The 16,476-nt window shown below is 34.0% G+C and overlaps 1 protein-coding gene across 1 annotated transcript in view; it reads left to right on the top strand.

Annotated features, from left to right (window-relative positions):
- The first annotated feature begins 2,864 nt into the window (after nucleotides 1–2,864).
- pip (heparan sulfate 2-O-sulfotransferase pipe) overlaps nucleotides 2,865–16,476 on the top strand; it is a 100,329-nt gene continuing 86,717 nt past the window's right edge. Inside the window, exon 1 of the mRNA XM_068372361.1 lies at nucleotides 2,865–3,132. Within this exon, the coding sequence (XP_068228462.1) occupies nucleotides 3,089–3,132 (44 nt within the window). The 5' untranslated portion in view covers nucleotides 2,865–3,088. The remainder of the gene's footprint in view (nucleotides 3,133–16,476) is intronic.

Here is a 16,476-nt window from a genome sequence, read left to right as displayed (position 1 = left end):
ACATTCAGATCTTCCTGCACAATTCCATCCTGTTCGTAATACTAGGCAGGCAGTTAATTCTAATAGCCAGGCCTTCTCCATCATGAGGCTCAATACTACACAGTATTATAGAAGTAATATTCTAGCTGTGACCAAGTTGTGGAATGATCTTCCTAATCGAGTAGTTGAATCAGTAGAACTTCAAAAGTTCAAAGTTGCAGTAAATGTTTTTATGTTGAACAGGCTGACATAAGTCTTTTTATAGTTTATATATGACATATTTGTTTTGACGTTGTTAGTGTTTGTAGAATGATTTATTGTTAATTTGTTCTCATCATTTATTTATTTGCTTATTTCCGTTCCTCACTGGGCTATTTTTCCTTGTTGGAGCCTTTAGGCTTATAGAATCTTAGTTTTCCACCTAGGGTTGTAGCTTGGCTAGTAATAATAATAACAATAATATATATATATGTATATATATATATATATATATATATATGTGTGTGTGTGTGTATGTATATACATTAACCTACACAGATACTGTATATATACACACACACACACACATATATATATATATATATATATATATATATATATATATATATATATATATATACATATATCAACTCAGCTGTTACTAGTCCAATGATGGAAAAAGGCCTCAGACATGACCTTCCACTTATGTCCATTTATGGTCTTTTTATGCCTGTCTATATTAGCAAATTTCCTTAGCTCGTCAACCCATCATCTTCTCTACCTTCCCCTGCTTCATTTGCAATCTCTAGTGACCCCTTATGTTATTCCTGATGTCCATCTATTATCTGTCATTCTCATTACATGTTTTGCCCATCTCCATTTGTTTTTCTCACATGTTGTTAGAATATCATCTATTTTAATTTGCTCTCGTATGTTCTAAGGCTTTGTTAAGGCTCCAAGTTTATGATGCATAAGTTTGTACGGGTAGGACCATTTGATTGAATACTTTTCTTTTTAGGAAAAGTGGCATTTTAATTTTCATAATCTCATTTTGTTAATGAAAAGTCTCCATCCTATGCTTATCCTTCGGTCTCCTGTCCTGCGGAAACATTTACTGTCTGTCTTAAGTACTTTATGCATATTCATTAACAGTCTCTAGAGTTGTCTATAGCCCGTATCTGTTATTATTATTATTATTATTATTATTATTATTATTATTATTATTATTATCATGAATTGCTAAGCTACAACCCTAGTTGGAAAAGCAGGATGATATAAGCCCAGGGGCTCCAACAGGGAAAATAGCTCAGTGAGGAAAGGAAAAAAGGAAAAATAAAATATTTCAAGAAGAGTAACATCAAAATAAATATCGCCTATATAACAATATAAATTCCTTTCTAATGAACCTAATTTTAGTTTTACTCATATCTATTTTCATTCCTATTTATATTTGCTTTCTCTATTCAAATCTTTTATCATCTTTTGTAATTGCTGCCATGATTTGGCAAATAGAACTATGTTTAGGTATTCCCCATTGAAATGTTTAAAATCTTCTATGCATGCTGTGAATAATTTAGGAGAGATAGGGTCTCCTTATCTAACTCCTTTCTTATTCAGGATTTTCTCACTTTCTTTAGGTAGTTTTAGGATTGCTGTTCTTCCTATATACTGTAGATATCTTCAAGGGTTTTAACATAAGATTCGTCTTTTCCTTGTCTTTGGAGTGCTTTTATTCTTACTGAAGTTTTGTCAATATCAAAAGCTTTCTCATAGTCTATAAATGTCATAAATAGTGTTTTGTCGTATTCTGTTGATTTTCCCATTAACTGGTTAATTACATGCATATGGTAATTTGTTGAATATCCGCTTCTAAAGCGGTAGTTTTTCAGGTTATTTGTAATAAGAGTGTAATGTAGTATCGTAATAAGAATGTTCATCGAGATATTATAAAGTTCATTTCAGTTGAACAACAACAAAAAGATAAACGGACGACCAACTGCTATAACGGGATTCATTCGAGCATCCAGAGAACTGTGTGCTAAGGATTAATTCTTCACGTAGAGTTGAAGTTACTTACTACGGTAAAATTGGAATCCAGTCATTCATGCCGTTGTTTTTCTTATTTTGGAATACATAAACTCTGAATACAGTATAATAGGATACCAAATTTGTTCTAGACTACACAGCATACAGTAATAACTTTGATGTATCCTAAAGAAAAGCTAAATACCCTTCTTTACACACTAATTTACTTTTCATTCATCTCGGTCTGATAATTTTGCTTTACTGTATATTAACTAATTCTCGGATGGGGCTCTTTAATAGCGATAAACAAAACTTCAGTTTGTTTTTTCTTTTGAGATCTGTGATAGGACTCGGGAGTCTGGTGACCTACATTTGTAGACCTGTGTGCCCATGGAGGGAATTGCAGTTGAGAATTACTTCCTAGTATGGACACCATACTGCAGCCGATAATTATACGTATGTTTGTATAAGTAATTTTAATTTTGTATGTCTTTTGCTGAATATTTCAACTGAGACTGGGATTATTTTTTACCTTCTTTTCCGTTAATGAAGTTAGGGATTTACGAACAAGAAGCGAGAAGTTACCCCCTAAAAGATCTAAAAGATTTACTGGCAACGCTGTAGAAGAAGCGTTCTGTTTAATGTTGCTTTAGACTACTTTACCAAGAATATTTATATACAGAATTTCATCGAATAACTTATTCACAGGAAAGCAGAATGTCATAATTTGAAAGCTTTCTTCAAAATAGATTAAAAGAAATTTAATTTAGGCAAGAAAATATTTGTGAAACAAATAAGAAGTAAATTAATAAATGGCAACTGCAAGACATGAGAAAACGTCGGTGGGTTACGGGACCTCAAAGTGTACACAGCATTTAGAATAGAGGTTACAACGGCTGACACCGACCAGTTTCTTCTTAGCATCCAAAGAAGTGTGTGGAGCGGTACTCTCGTGATCAGTTATGACTTTGGCTATCTAGTTTTCAGTACTTAATGTTAGCATGCCATAACAAGACAAACCTTTAAACTGCATTGGTGCCTAATTCTTGCTTACTTCTACCCGTTGATTGTAAGCAGGAAGTTTTATTAATTATAACTGTGTAAGATGACTACTATTGGACGAATTTGGAGGCAGTACGTACCGGCTAGGTAAGTACGATTAATTAATACAGTTATTTTTGTCATGTGTCGAGACTGCATTCAAAAAACAAAACATAAAAGTGTGTAATTTCAAATCGGCAATTTAAGCCAACAAGTATTTTTCTGTAGTATTTCCCGGCCCATCCCTCCTAATGAAAATGAAGTTAGGTTTTGATTATAAAAGGAAGATCTGTTTTATTCATTTATAGTTCTTGTTTACATGATTGGGAGGGAACATATCTATTAAGGAAATGTAATGCTGATATATATATATATATATATATATATATATATATATATATATATATATATATAATATATATATATATATATATATATATATATATATATATATATATATATATATATATGTATATACTGTATATACTATATATATATATATATATATAGTATATACAGTATATACATATATATATATATATATATATATATATATATATATATATATATATATATGATATATATGTATATATATATATATATATATATATATATTATATATATGTATATATATATATATATAATATATATATATATATATATAATACATATATATATATATATATATATATATATATATATATATACATACATACATACATACATACATAATTGCATACGTTTATGTGTTGAACTATCTGTTTTTTGTGTGACATAAATAACTAAATGAGATTAAATTTTATTTTTGTTTGAGATCATCGTCATCATCTCCTCTTACGCCTATTGACGCAAAGGGCCTCGGTTAGCTTTCGCCAGTCGTCTCTATCTTGAGCTTTTAATTCAATACTTCTCCATTCATCATCGTGTACTTCGCGCTTCATAGTCCTCAGCCATGTAGGTTTGGGTCTTCCAACTCTTCTAGTGAACTAATCTACCTTGGGGAGTGCGAAGAGCATGGCCAAACCATCTCAATCTACCCCTCATCATGATCTCATCCATATATGGCACTCGAGTAATCTCTCTTATAGTTTCATTTCTAATCTTGTCCTGCCATTCAACTCCCAATATCCTTCTCAGGGCTTTGTTCTTAAATCTGCTAAAACTCTTGAAGACTGTTTCATTGTCATACCGTGACTCATGTCCATAGAGTAACACCGATCTCACTAAATTGATATATAGTCTGATTTTTATATGTAATTTTATCCGATTTGATTTCCAAATTTTACTTAACCTAGCCATAGTCTGATTGTTTTTTTTTTTTCAATCTTTCACTAAACTCTAATTCTAAAGACCCTGTATTGAAGATGATAGTTCCTAAATACTTAAATGATTCTACCCCATTAATCCTTTCTCCTTCCAATGATATTTCATCTTCCATTATATACTCCGTTCTCTGTCTTTCTCCTATTTATCTTCAGCCCAACCTCGTGTGATATTTCATGCATTCTGATAAGCCAGCATTGCAAATCCTGTGGTGTTCTGCTAATAAGGACATCCTCATCAGCATACTCTATGTCTGCTAAATTCCTATCACCAATCCTATCCAATCCTTCCCCACCATCTCCAACTGTTCTACTCATTACAAAATCCATGAGGAGGATAAACAACATAGGTGACAACACTTTCCCTTGTACTACTCCTCTGTTCACTGGAAATTCATTTGACAAGGCTCCATTAACATTAACTTTGCACTTGCTTTGCTCATGAACAGACTTAATCAAATTTACGTATTTATGATGAATTCCATGATAACGCAGGACTCTCGGTATATGCTATCAAAGGCTTTTTCATAGTCCGCAAAGGCCATCAAAAGTTGATTTCTATACTCTACGCATTGCTGTACATCTCAAAATGAAAATTTGGTCAGTACAACTTCTACCATTTCTAAATCCTGTTTGTTCATCTCTCAGCTTTTCATCATTCTTTCTCTCCAGTCTCTTTAGAATAAGCATACTATATATTTTCATAACAACTGACGTAAGTGTGATGCCTCTGTAATTATTGCAATCAGTCAGGTCTTATTTTTTGCCATTTTCACCAACACTCCTAACTCCCATTCATCAGGTTTTGCCTCTTAATGCCACATTCTGCTATATAATCTTGTAAGTAGTCTGGGAGTCACTTCATTATCGGCTAGTATCATCTCGGCAGTTATTCCATTGTATCCAGGGGCTTTCCATCTCTTTAGTTTTTTGAGGATAGCTTCGACTTCAAACACACTGAATTCATTCATGGGAACATCAAGGTCTTCATCTGCATCAGGTATATCAGTCAAATTATTGTTTGAGATAAATGAAGAAATCGTGTATTGTAATCTATACATTATACTTTATGAAAAGTAGGTATTAGATGAAATGTGCTCATTAAACTAGACTACCCATAAAAGAAGATTGAAAGTTTTGAAAACTGCACCGTGCGTGAATGAAGCTATTCCGAACAGATTGTTTATTGATCATGATTAGATATACGAGCAAAATGCATATTGCATTGTTAAACACATAGACACATTATGTACACACACACACACACACACACACACACACATATATATATATATATATATATATATATGTGACCCGTATAAATTGCAGTGTAAAGAAAGAAAATAAAAAATCCCCGCATTTATTAAATAGTTTATTAGTACAAAACCTTACTCAGAAAAGAGACAAGCAATTACACACACACACACACACACACACACACACACACACACACACACTTTTGCTAAGTGTTGTTGCTTATTGTTATATCACTTTAAATTCAAAGCGAATTCAAAGTGAAAATGATCTCGTAGAGGAAGCCAAAGCCAGTATTGTTATCGTGAGTTGTAGCTCTTCCTGTTTTTTCCCAACTAAGACGAAGACAAGAAAGATTAATTGGCGATTTCTCTGACGTCGTGACAAATGAAACAAAACATGAATGAGCGGCCAAACCGAACGAGATAAATGGTCCAAATATTTAATGTTTGCATTAGATCACAAGGGATCCTCTTTCATTAAACCTCTTCTGTACATACTATCTTCCACCTTATCACGCCATCTAATATCTGCTTCCCTCTCGATATTGCCCCACCCTAACAGGTTCCTCTCAAGCTCTCCTCACTCCCTCCCCTCCATACATGCTCAATACGTGCCCATACCATCTCAGTCATGACACTCTTATCACCTGTGTAATCTTTACTACGCCTGCCATTCTTCTTATTTCATCATTTAGGATATTCCCATCTCAGCATTCTCATCTCTGATCTCTCAAGTTTTGCTTTTCCTTTTCGTCTTAGAGAGGATGTTTCTTATTCATACTTCAGCACTGGTTTTGTTAATATGCTATATATCTTGACTTTTACCTTGATTGGCATTTTCTTATCACATACCTCTCCTGCTACCCCCCTTTACTTCCCCCAATTAGCTTATCTACAGTGCCAAAGCATAAGATTAAATATAACTCAAGTTTTGTTTAATAATTACTGAAGACAAAACATTTGATTTGTTTAAGAGGTCAATATTTCTGGGGAAAACAGGTCTCTAAAGGATTGGGAAAACTTTTTTTTTTTTTTCAATTATAACCTCTATTCAGTTTAAAAAAAAGATAGACGAAATGCGTTTCTTAAAAGAGTTTACAGTTTGGAAGTATACCTAGAGCTTTAAATGTATTACATTTACTTAGAAAAACGTTGCAACTGAACATATCTGGGTGATGGGGATCCTATGTTGTAAGACTACTTAGCAATGTTTATTTTTCATATTTGTTCAGACCTAATTTCATCACCCCTCGTACCAGGCATGAATTTTAGGTAGATCTCTGTTGAGAGGGAGACCAATCGTAGGACTGCACTCATGTTATGGTCATCAGCATAAACAAAAATATTGTTTTCAAGGCCAAACCACAATCAGGCATATTTGATATGAAAAGACAAGGGCCAATGACACTACCTTCAGGTTTTTCTATAATTACATTCTGTACTTATTACAGTGTCCATCAACAGTTACTCTTTTAACATAGCTAAAATTCAATAAGAATTCTAAAATCTAAACCACTCCTATTTGTCTGAATTTGATGAATGACCTCATGATTATCACGGTCAAAAGCAGCACCCAAGTAAAATCACTCAATCGAGCTTCGTAACCACAATTTACAGACTTCTGGGGAACACGGGAAATGGGAAGAGGTACTTCACCAGCTAAACGGTCATTGCGCAGTTCAGACTGCAAGCTTAGGAAAATTTCAGAATACACATTTAGAAATTTTTCCAAGAAGCATTCAAAAATTTTAGAACCTACTAGCAATACAGGTATTGGACGTTACTTACTTCACTTCTTTTAAGAGCTGCTTTCATTATCTTAAGACACAGAGAAACCATACACACTATAGGACCTACGAGATCTGATTGTAGTATATATTCTTAGGTATTTAGAATTAGAACGTTTCTTTACGATAGATTGATCACCAAAATTATTAATAGACTTTCTCAATATGCCATTTTTTTAGCAATTGAAGAAGAATAATATCGAATGTTTCTCAAAACTAAATTTACAATCCAGAATCACACTTATATTTCCAAAGGTCTGCATTTAGGGGATGGAATTGATGTAACGAAAGCAGCATCATTTACAGATGCAACAAGCTGATTTACTAGATCCAAAACATATCATGTGTATATGTGAAAATGAAAAGGCTGAGAACAATAATCCGAAAACACCAGATATTACCTATTTAGCTGTTTATCCAAAAGAGGTTCAATTACTTTAGATAATATGAAAATTACAGAAATCGGATGATAATCAGCAGGGCTATATCTACACCAAACGAATTTACTTAATGTAGTAATATTACCAATTCTCCAAAAAGGGCAAAATGAAGTACTTGTGAAAAATAACAGATAGCCTAGGCACTAAGAAATCAGGCACCTTTATAAAAGAATATACCATCAATGTCCAGTAAAAGTGTTTTTAATTTCACCGAACTGAAAAACTAAAATAGTTAGTTTAGTTAAAGGAAAACAGGAATAAGGACGATTAAGTTTCTCATTACTCTGCTTTCTGTCAAACGCATCAGCCAAAAGGGTTACCTTTTCCTATGGACAGTGAGTGACAGAGACATCTGGTTTAAGCAAAGGAGGTACTGTTAAGTCTCCATCAAAGATGGCATATTTAAGGGCAGCCCACTATTTATGTTTCTGGGTTGTACCAGAAAGGCGTAGTCTGGGGTGCACTGGACTTAGAATTTGTTTTATCCACAGACAATAAGAAAAAATAAAAAGGTCTCACTATATTTCAAAACAAACTTAACAAAAATAACGTGAACAATAAACTATATGTTCAGGTCTACAAAGAAAAGACGATTGCAACCCATAGACTACTTGTGGAAATACAAAATGATTAGATGGGGTATCAATATTTGAGATTTAATGTATCCATAATAAAGATCAATTTCAATATTAACAAGTAGACATACATTACATCGCAATATTTCACAAGCTTCCGGCTGACCAATGGCCTTATTAGATAAGGCCAGCTGGTGAGACTTTTAGATGTTTTCTTCATATCGCGTGCCCATGATTTAGTGACATTGATAGTAGAATTATGGATGATCTGGAAGAATTATGTAAGGGAAACATACCAATTTCCAAAAGTCACAGAGGACCGTTAACGTAAAAGAGAGAAACAGTGTAATAGTCATAAGTTGTTGGGGTTTCTACCTCAGAATTAATGATAAGAAAGGTAAATTGGAATATAAAAGCAATACTGTAAAATTGCAAAAGGTATTCGAGGAAATCCTTATTAACTCCATACCATCTGTAACTATAAACAAATCCTTTAATGGTTCGGATATGATAAATGTTAACCCTGTGGTCATAGAAACCAATATTGCAGATTCAGGATAAAAGTTAGTAATCCAGACTTATTCCCTGGATCTATGTACTAACCCCCCCCCCCTCCTCCTCCCTGTGAACAATACAAGGGCAGCATGAGAATAGAAAACCAGATTGATCAAGTAGTCAGAGAATGACGCTGGAAATCTCTAGAAAAATATTGTCTCTGCTAAATTTGATTCCGTTTCATTCCCTTATAGCAATGATGAAAGTAGTGCTGCTAAAGCTGAATGGTTTTATGTGTGTGTAAATGAATATTAAGACTCAATACACAAAAATGATTTTACTCTCATTCTTTAAAAACAGGATTCTTCTTATTCTTCCTCTCCAATCATTATTATTATTATTATTATTATTATTATTATTATTATTATTATTATTATTATTATTATTATTATGCCTTTGATGCTGTAATGCATGCTCACTACTGACAATTTTCGTTTTTATTATTCACTTCATGTGTTCTTCATTGTTCTGAACATTTATAACCCTTTCCCATGACGTGTCCCACCTTCCACTTCACTTGGCATTCTGAACCTTTTAACCCTTCCACCCGACCGCATACCCTATGTTTTCCCCCTATTTCCTTATTAACACCGTTAACCATCTCTCTCTCTCTCTCTCTCTCTCTCTCTCTCTCTCTCTCTCTCTCTCTCTCTCTCTCTCTCTCTCTCTATCGACATCCATATATCACATAAAAGGAGGAATTAGAGTTCCATTGACATAATATAAAATAGTTTATATCTTGTATGTGAAAATATGTTGCGTATTAGTACAAGTGCCTCTTGTGTTGCTACCTGTTCTTATTGAAACTGACCTAACTTGAATGCTGAATCAATTTTCTATCTCTACCTCGATATGCTGTATGTTTGCTGTGTACAGAAATTCATGAATTATCTTGGGAACCACATTAAACTAAGAAGAAAACACCAATACATTCTCCGTATGTCGTGCTTGCAATAAATGCTGCATTGAAATGTATTGTAAACCAGTTAAATAGACACTCAGAGGACGCATACCTTATGGCTTATGCAACATCCAGCTTCTCTGAACAAATTATATTATTTTCTATCGACCAGAAAACGGTTAGTCGTTGGTATCCAAACCAAATAATAGACATGGTATGTTTATAATTTAACTTACAATGTGTTGTGCAATACGTCTTACTAACGTTATACATGTTTAATGACGACTGCAAGATCCACAAATGCAAACGGAAACGCATACATTAAGTCATGTGAGGGTGTGATTATGGAAATGATTACCAAGATCTCTGGTAATGATTCATAGGGTTTAGGTTTCTCGAGGCTGCAATCCACTCTCAAAAGGTATTTTTTTTTTTACCCTAAAGCCAGATTTATCTTTCTTCTTAAAATAATTAGGCCTACTAGTTTCATCATTTACGAGCTGTTTTACTGTATTTTATATCGTTAAACCTAAACCAGCGACAACAGCTTTAGTTGCTGGTTAAAAAAAGAAAAAACAGTAGAATAGATTTAGCGTAAAGTTAAAAACAAACAAACCGAAACATGAACATATCCTAAGAACTGATAATAACTGCTGAAATCATTTTGCAGATGTAACAAAGAAAATGGCAGGACGCAGACAATTTCTTTTTTTAATCTTTATGCTTTTCGTATATGATTTTTTAGGTGGTGAACAACAGATTAAGCTCAGCCTCTTGAACAGACCCTATCTGTATTGACTCTGGGTCTATATAGTTACTAAGCCACAGAACGATTTTTTGTTTTCAGAAAAAAAAAAATGAAAATTTCTTCTTTCTTCCAAATATTTTTATCCAGTCCATGTTTTGGTGAGTTATTTGGTCTCTGCCTTAGTCTCCCACTCTGAGAGATGGAAAGAGCTACTTAATTTGGTGCCAGGACACATGGCCAAGCTCGGAACCTGTCAGGGCAAGACCCCAGGTTCTAGCCCTTCTCCATCTCCTCTGTACGTGAATTGTCGAGTGGCACAGAGAAGAGATGCTTTAGTGTCTCTTGAGGGCTCTGTGCTGCTGTCCGAAGAAGACCCGACACCTCAGACTTGAGTGTCAGCGACTCTTCCTTAGCATTCTCAGAGCCCAGAAAGAGGGTTCTAGAACACAATCTCCTTTGGACTTAGTGAGTTGATCCGTAATACGTACGCCTCGACTTCTGAGAGGGTCGAGCTACCAGCTAGGACTGGAACCCGTGAAGTCAGAGTCTAGGTCCCACCTTTGACTTCAAGAGGAATCTTGCAGACCATAAATCACGATTGTTCGTGATAGAATTATCATAAAAAGGCCAATAAGCAGTAATGGTGGAGATCGGTTGATTTTGATCTTAAGTATAAATCCTGAACTCGACGGGATTAAATTCAGCAGAGTCTGAATCAACTCTTCTCTCTATTTACAGCTGAGTGGTCTAAACAGTCTAAAGTTTATCCTCTTTTCTATCGGTCATAGGTTCGAGCCCTCGGCTGCGTAGAAGTAATTTTCCTATGGGGAGGAGATCCCATGGTAGAGCAGCAAAATAGATATTAAAGGGCACTTGTGGCTTATTTGAAAAATTATAAATCACGAATGTTAGTGATGAAATTATCACATATACACACCCATATATATATATATATATATATATATATATATATATATATATATATATATATGTACGTATGTATGTATGTATGCATGTATGTATACGCAGTATATATATATATATATATATATATATATATATATATATATATATATATATATATTTATATATATATATATATATATATAAATTATAAATCACTAATGTTATTGATGAAATTATCTCATATACACACCCATATATATATATATACATACATACATACATATATGTATATATATATATATATATATATATATATATATATATATGTGTGTGTGTATGTATGTACGTATGTATGTATGTATGCATGTATGTATACGCAGTATATATATATATATATATATATATATATATATATATATATATATATATATATATATATATATGGATGTGTATGTGTGAAAATTTTATCACTAACATTTGTGATTTATAATTTTTCAAATAAGCCACAAATACCCTTTAATATATATTTCCCTGCTCTACCATGGGATCTCCTCCCCATAGGAAAATATTTCTACCCAGCCAAGGACTCGAACCTACATATTCAGTAGAAAAGAGAAAATAATTTATATTTACGAGAAAGGGAAAAATGTACACGAAAATTGAATTTTTAACGAGTAAAAACCAGTGTACACGAAAAAGAAAAACTTTATTATATAAGGAAAAACTGTTTACCAGAAAACAAAAACTCTTATCAGAAAATGAAATAAAGATTTACCAGAGTATTGAAGACTATACAACAAAGTAAACCCTGTCTTTTCGAAAAAGAAAAACTATACGCAGGTTAGAGTTACTTTTTAAGGAGAGCTTTCCAATTCAAATAGCGTAAACGTTGGTAAACAGGCCATAGTCTAAGTACACCTGGGATTCTCAGAAAAGAAAACATAAAAAGTAGCCAACAATAGTACAACCACTGACTGTATTACACGAATGAAAGAACTATCACCCAGAGCAGAATCTAGAACAGCAGCTTTTACCTTACTATCGAAAAACCAGAAATCATATAGAAGACAACCGCTTCATATTGGATGTGAAGCCTTGGGAAAGAAGCGCAGATGAAAGCAATGGACGAAATGTCCGGGTAACTAACTGACTACAGTATACAAGTACAATATTCATAAGACCTGACTCGAGCTCACTTCCTACAGACCTTGACTGTAACCACATAATGTTAATGCTATTTGTGATGCGTTCACAATCCATGCAACAAGCCCAAATAGCCATGTACTTGCAAACGAAGTTGCCACAGGGAATACAAAGTTATTCCATCATAAGTTAAGTTACTCGTGCTCCTTTGCATCAAAAAGAGAATGTCAGTCTACCTCCTACACTTTCCTTTTCTAGCAAATAATTGCTATTTTTATAGTAAAAAGATTTTTTTGATAGATAGGATGCCTTTTCTAAGTAATAATTGTTTACTTTTCTTGTATATAGTTTTAATTTTCTCACCAATAGTTTTTTTTTTTTAATGAATAATATTTCTATTGTAAATCGTTTTTATTTTCTAATAGATAGTTATTCCAATACCATTTTATGTCCGGACCTATTTATTAGCTTAGATTTTCTTTATGTTGACCTTCAGGTAAAGCCAGCTTTTGTTGTTTACGTGATATTGATTCATTCGTCCTTTTAAGGTACAATTGTTACTTTCTCTACTATTCATTGGTGTGGCTCATTCATAGTCCTAGGTCATTCATTAATAATCTTTTTTCCCGATGCTCTTTTCCCTCTCGTGATTGATTTATAACATATTTTATTTTGTGATTTTCATTGCTGACACGTTCTTTATACGTCCTTTTCCAATTTTTTTTTTATTTTTTGTTTATTTGTTTATTTTTTTGCTTAGACCAAAAGGAGAAAATTCAGACAAGTCAATTATTGAAAATGGTAGATTTTTCATGTTGTGCTCTCCTATGCCTGAAACTTGTTTGAGTAGTTAACAATTACATTACAATCTGTAATAAAACGTTTTGTCTTAGAATTGCAATGCCAAAATACTTCACTTGTTGATGATATACCAGTTTAAAAGCAGTGCTACATTTTATGTTGTCCACTCTTAATCATCACCTACACTTGAGGGCTGATGTAAGTCTCATGTAATATGGCATTTCCGGTTCATAATGAAGCTAATGTAAGATTCTTTACGTATTGCTAAACTAGAGACTTTTATATGAATAAGGAAATGCCAAAGTCACAGGTTAACATTAAATAGGATGATTCATTTAATATCATCCTATATACCAATTCTAATAAGGGTGTTCGCATACGAATGTAGATCATGTCTGAATAAGGTGTTGTTATGCATATCTTGTAATGAGGATTTCTCTTTATTACAATTAATAGAGTTTTGTTTTCCGTTTAAGAGGCTGTTGCTAAATCATTCTGTTTTCTTTCAGCAAGAAGTTTTGTTTCGTCCCTAAGTATTGTTTTGCATCCTTATAAATAGCGGTTGAACAATACACTTTATCGTCAAGAGTAATTACAAAAGAAAAAAAAAAGAAAAAAAAGAAAAGAAAAAGGGAAATTGTACATAAATTCTTTACTCTGTATTTTAGAAAACTGAATACGACCGTATTAGAATGAAAAGATTTCTATGCTCTCGTTACCTTTTATGCTTTGATAAATCCCTTCGATTTGGAATATTAAGTAGCCTTTAGAATTAGATGAAGATTAAAAAGCCAAAATTACTGTTACAAAGCACAGTACTTCTTTGTAACAGTATTATTTATGATACTAAACTTATGGTTGATTGAGAAATATAATAATATTATAGGTTATGTACCCGAAGTGGTTCTCGAAAAAAAGAAAAAAAAAAAAAAACTCTGGAAATTTCCTTCGAGAATCGATGATGTGAAAAATCGTGTATTTATGAAAGCGAATCATTAACTGCCATAATGATGAATCTCAGTGTAAAAGTAACTGGAGAAGAAATAGCGAGAAGTCGCATTGTAAAGCGCAATATTCTCAATATGTGCGCGCCCATCTAATAAACGGGCGTGAACATGCTAGCTGTTGGGTGGTGGGCGTGATGCAGCGAAACTTCAGCCAGGTAGTGAGAGAGAGAGACTGCTCCCGTTGTCCACGCCCCTTTTCACACCTTTGACAGTTGTTGACCCAGTGGCCCACTTTTATTTTTAGCCCGACCGAATTGAGAAGAGACGACCAATATTAGCTATGACCGTCTTCCTAGCTTTTCTTAAATGGTTGGACTTTAGGGGTTTGTTCACTGATCTGGAAATTCAAAATGAGCAAGCACTGACATGAAGTTTTCCTTCCGAGCTGTACACTTAACTTGCTACTGAGTCTTTAAGATGGCGCTTGAGAAGCTGTTCATTGCGCAGTGTTTCTTGATTGGTAACCTGTTGACCAAGTTACTTCCGTACTGCCAGGAAGTTATTTTTTATATATTTTGATTTATCTTGTCATTTTCCTTTCATCATGGGATAGAATAAGGTGCAATTCTAGCATTCAATAATAACTCCACATACAAGGAATCAAGAGTTTTATCAGTTCTTAAGTAGTCGCTTGATGGTTTGAGAATACCTCTTTCATATATACAATGTTTTTGCATTTAGATATCAAATATTCCATAGATTTCGTGAACGACAAGCTCTAAATTAAATAGAAAATGCAATATTTAAACTTACTCTAATTAAATTTAAGGATTATTACACCATACTGCATAGTAATGACGTGATTAAAAACAATGCAATGTTGTGTCCAATAGAAATAAATTCCTACTTGACGTTGGGATCAAACCCTAGTCTCTTCAAATGAAAGCCAAGGTAGCTTCCATTCATACCAACAGAGGCTCTAAAGATGTCAAAACCCAAGTCCTAACCATATTTAAACATCCACTGTCTTATATGCCAACAAGTTTTATAATGATGCATTATGGGTAATTCAAATTAAATCCTATCAATTGGGTCAGCTGGTGGATAGGGAAGTTGGGTAAAATTGGTTGGTATGTAAGACAGAGGTCTCTCACCTAGTAAATCCTTAAATGCAATTAGCATATACTTTGGGTTCCGACTTCTTTTAGTGCCTATACTGGCTTGATTGATAGGAACCTTGCCTTTCATTTGAAGAAGTGTAATGCACTTGCAGCCAGCAACGTACATATAGATAAAGAAGGATGCCCTATCAAAGTTTTCTTCGATACTACAATCGTTATTGAACTCAGCGTAAAAATTTACTGATGTAATAAGATTTTACCTGGTTTCAGCATGCTGCGATTCAGTTTTGCATCAAGGGCAGACCCACTCAAGCACCCAATCTAGCTACATCCCGGCTGCGATCCCAGATAACACCTTCCCAGAAATCTCCAACAGGCTTTGCCAGCATAGAGTATGATGCCCTCAAATCATTCCTCCTGGAGCAGTACTCACTGTAGTTAGCCGCCTGTGTAGCCAAGATTTTCCAGCTCTCTCAACAACCATTGGGGGATCAAAAGGTATTGATGGCTTTCCGGGAAATGATCAGTATTGCTTGCCTTTAGGCTGCTGCAGACGAATTTCTCCTAATGAAGTGAACCTACTTAGTACAACGCCTATTGGAACTGGTGCGAGCTACCCTCCCAGATGTAGACACCTTGCCCATTTCAGACTTGATGACCAGAGTTGATGCTTTCGTGAACAACCAATTCTCCACCATCTAGAACTCCATCAACAACTCCACTCCTGATGAAGGAACTAATCATACAACACTGATTGACACAAGGTGAATGTGGTAGGACATTAACGCCCAACTCGTGACAAACCTGGGGAGCAGCAAAGCCACTCGCCACCTACCTATACTTTTCTACACCTGCGCAACAGCCAACGCCTTCAACAGCTACTGGGTGATTCCTATCAGTTGTGGAACTACCACTTGATTCGAGGCTGCTGCTGCTGCTAAGAAATGTGT

The sequence above is a fragment of the Palaemon carinicauda genome, chromosome 4, assembly GCF_036898095.1.
Source record: "Palaemon carinicauda isolate YSFRI2023 chromosome 4, ASM3689809v2, whole genome shotgun sequence".
NCBI classification, from domain to species: domain Eukaryota; kingdom Metazoa; phylum Arthropoda; class Malacostraca; order Decapoda; family Palaemonidae; genus Palaemon; species Palaemon carinicauda.
The sequence above is the reverse complement of the archived record's forward strand: the minus strand, read 5'-3'. Positions and strand labels throughout refer to the sequence as shown.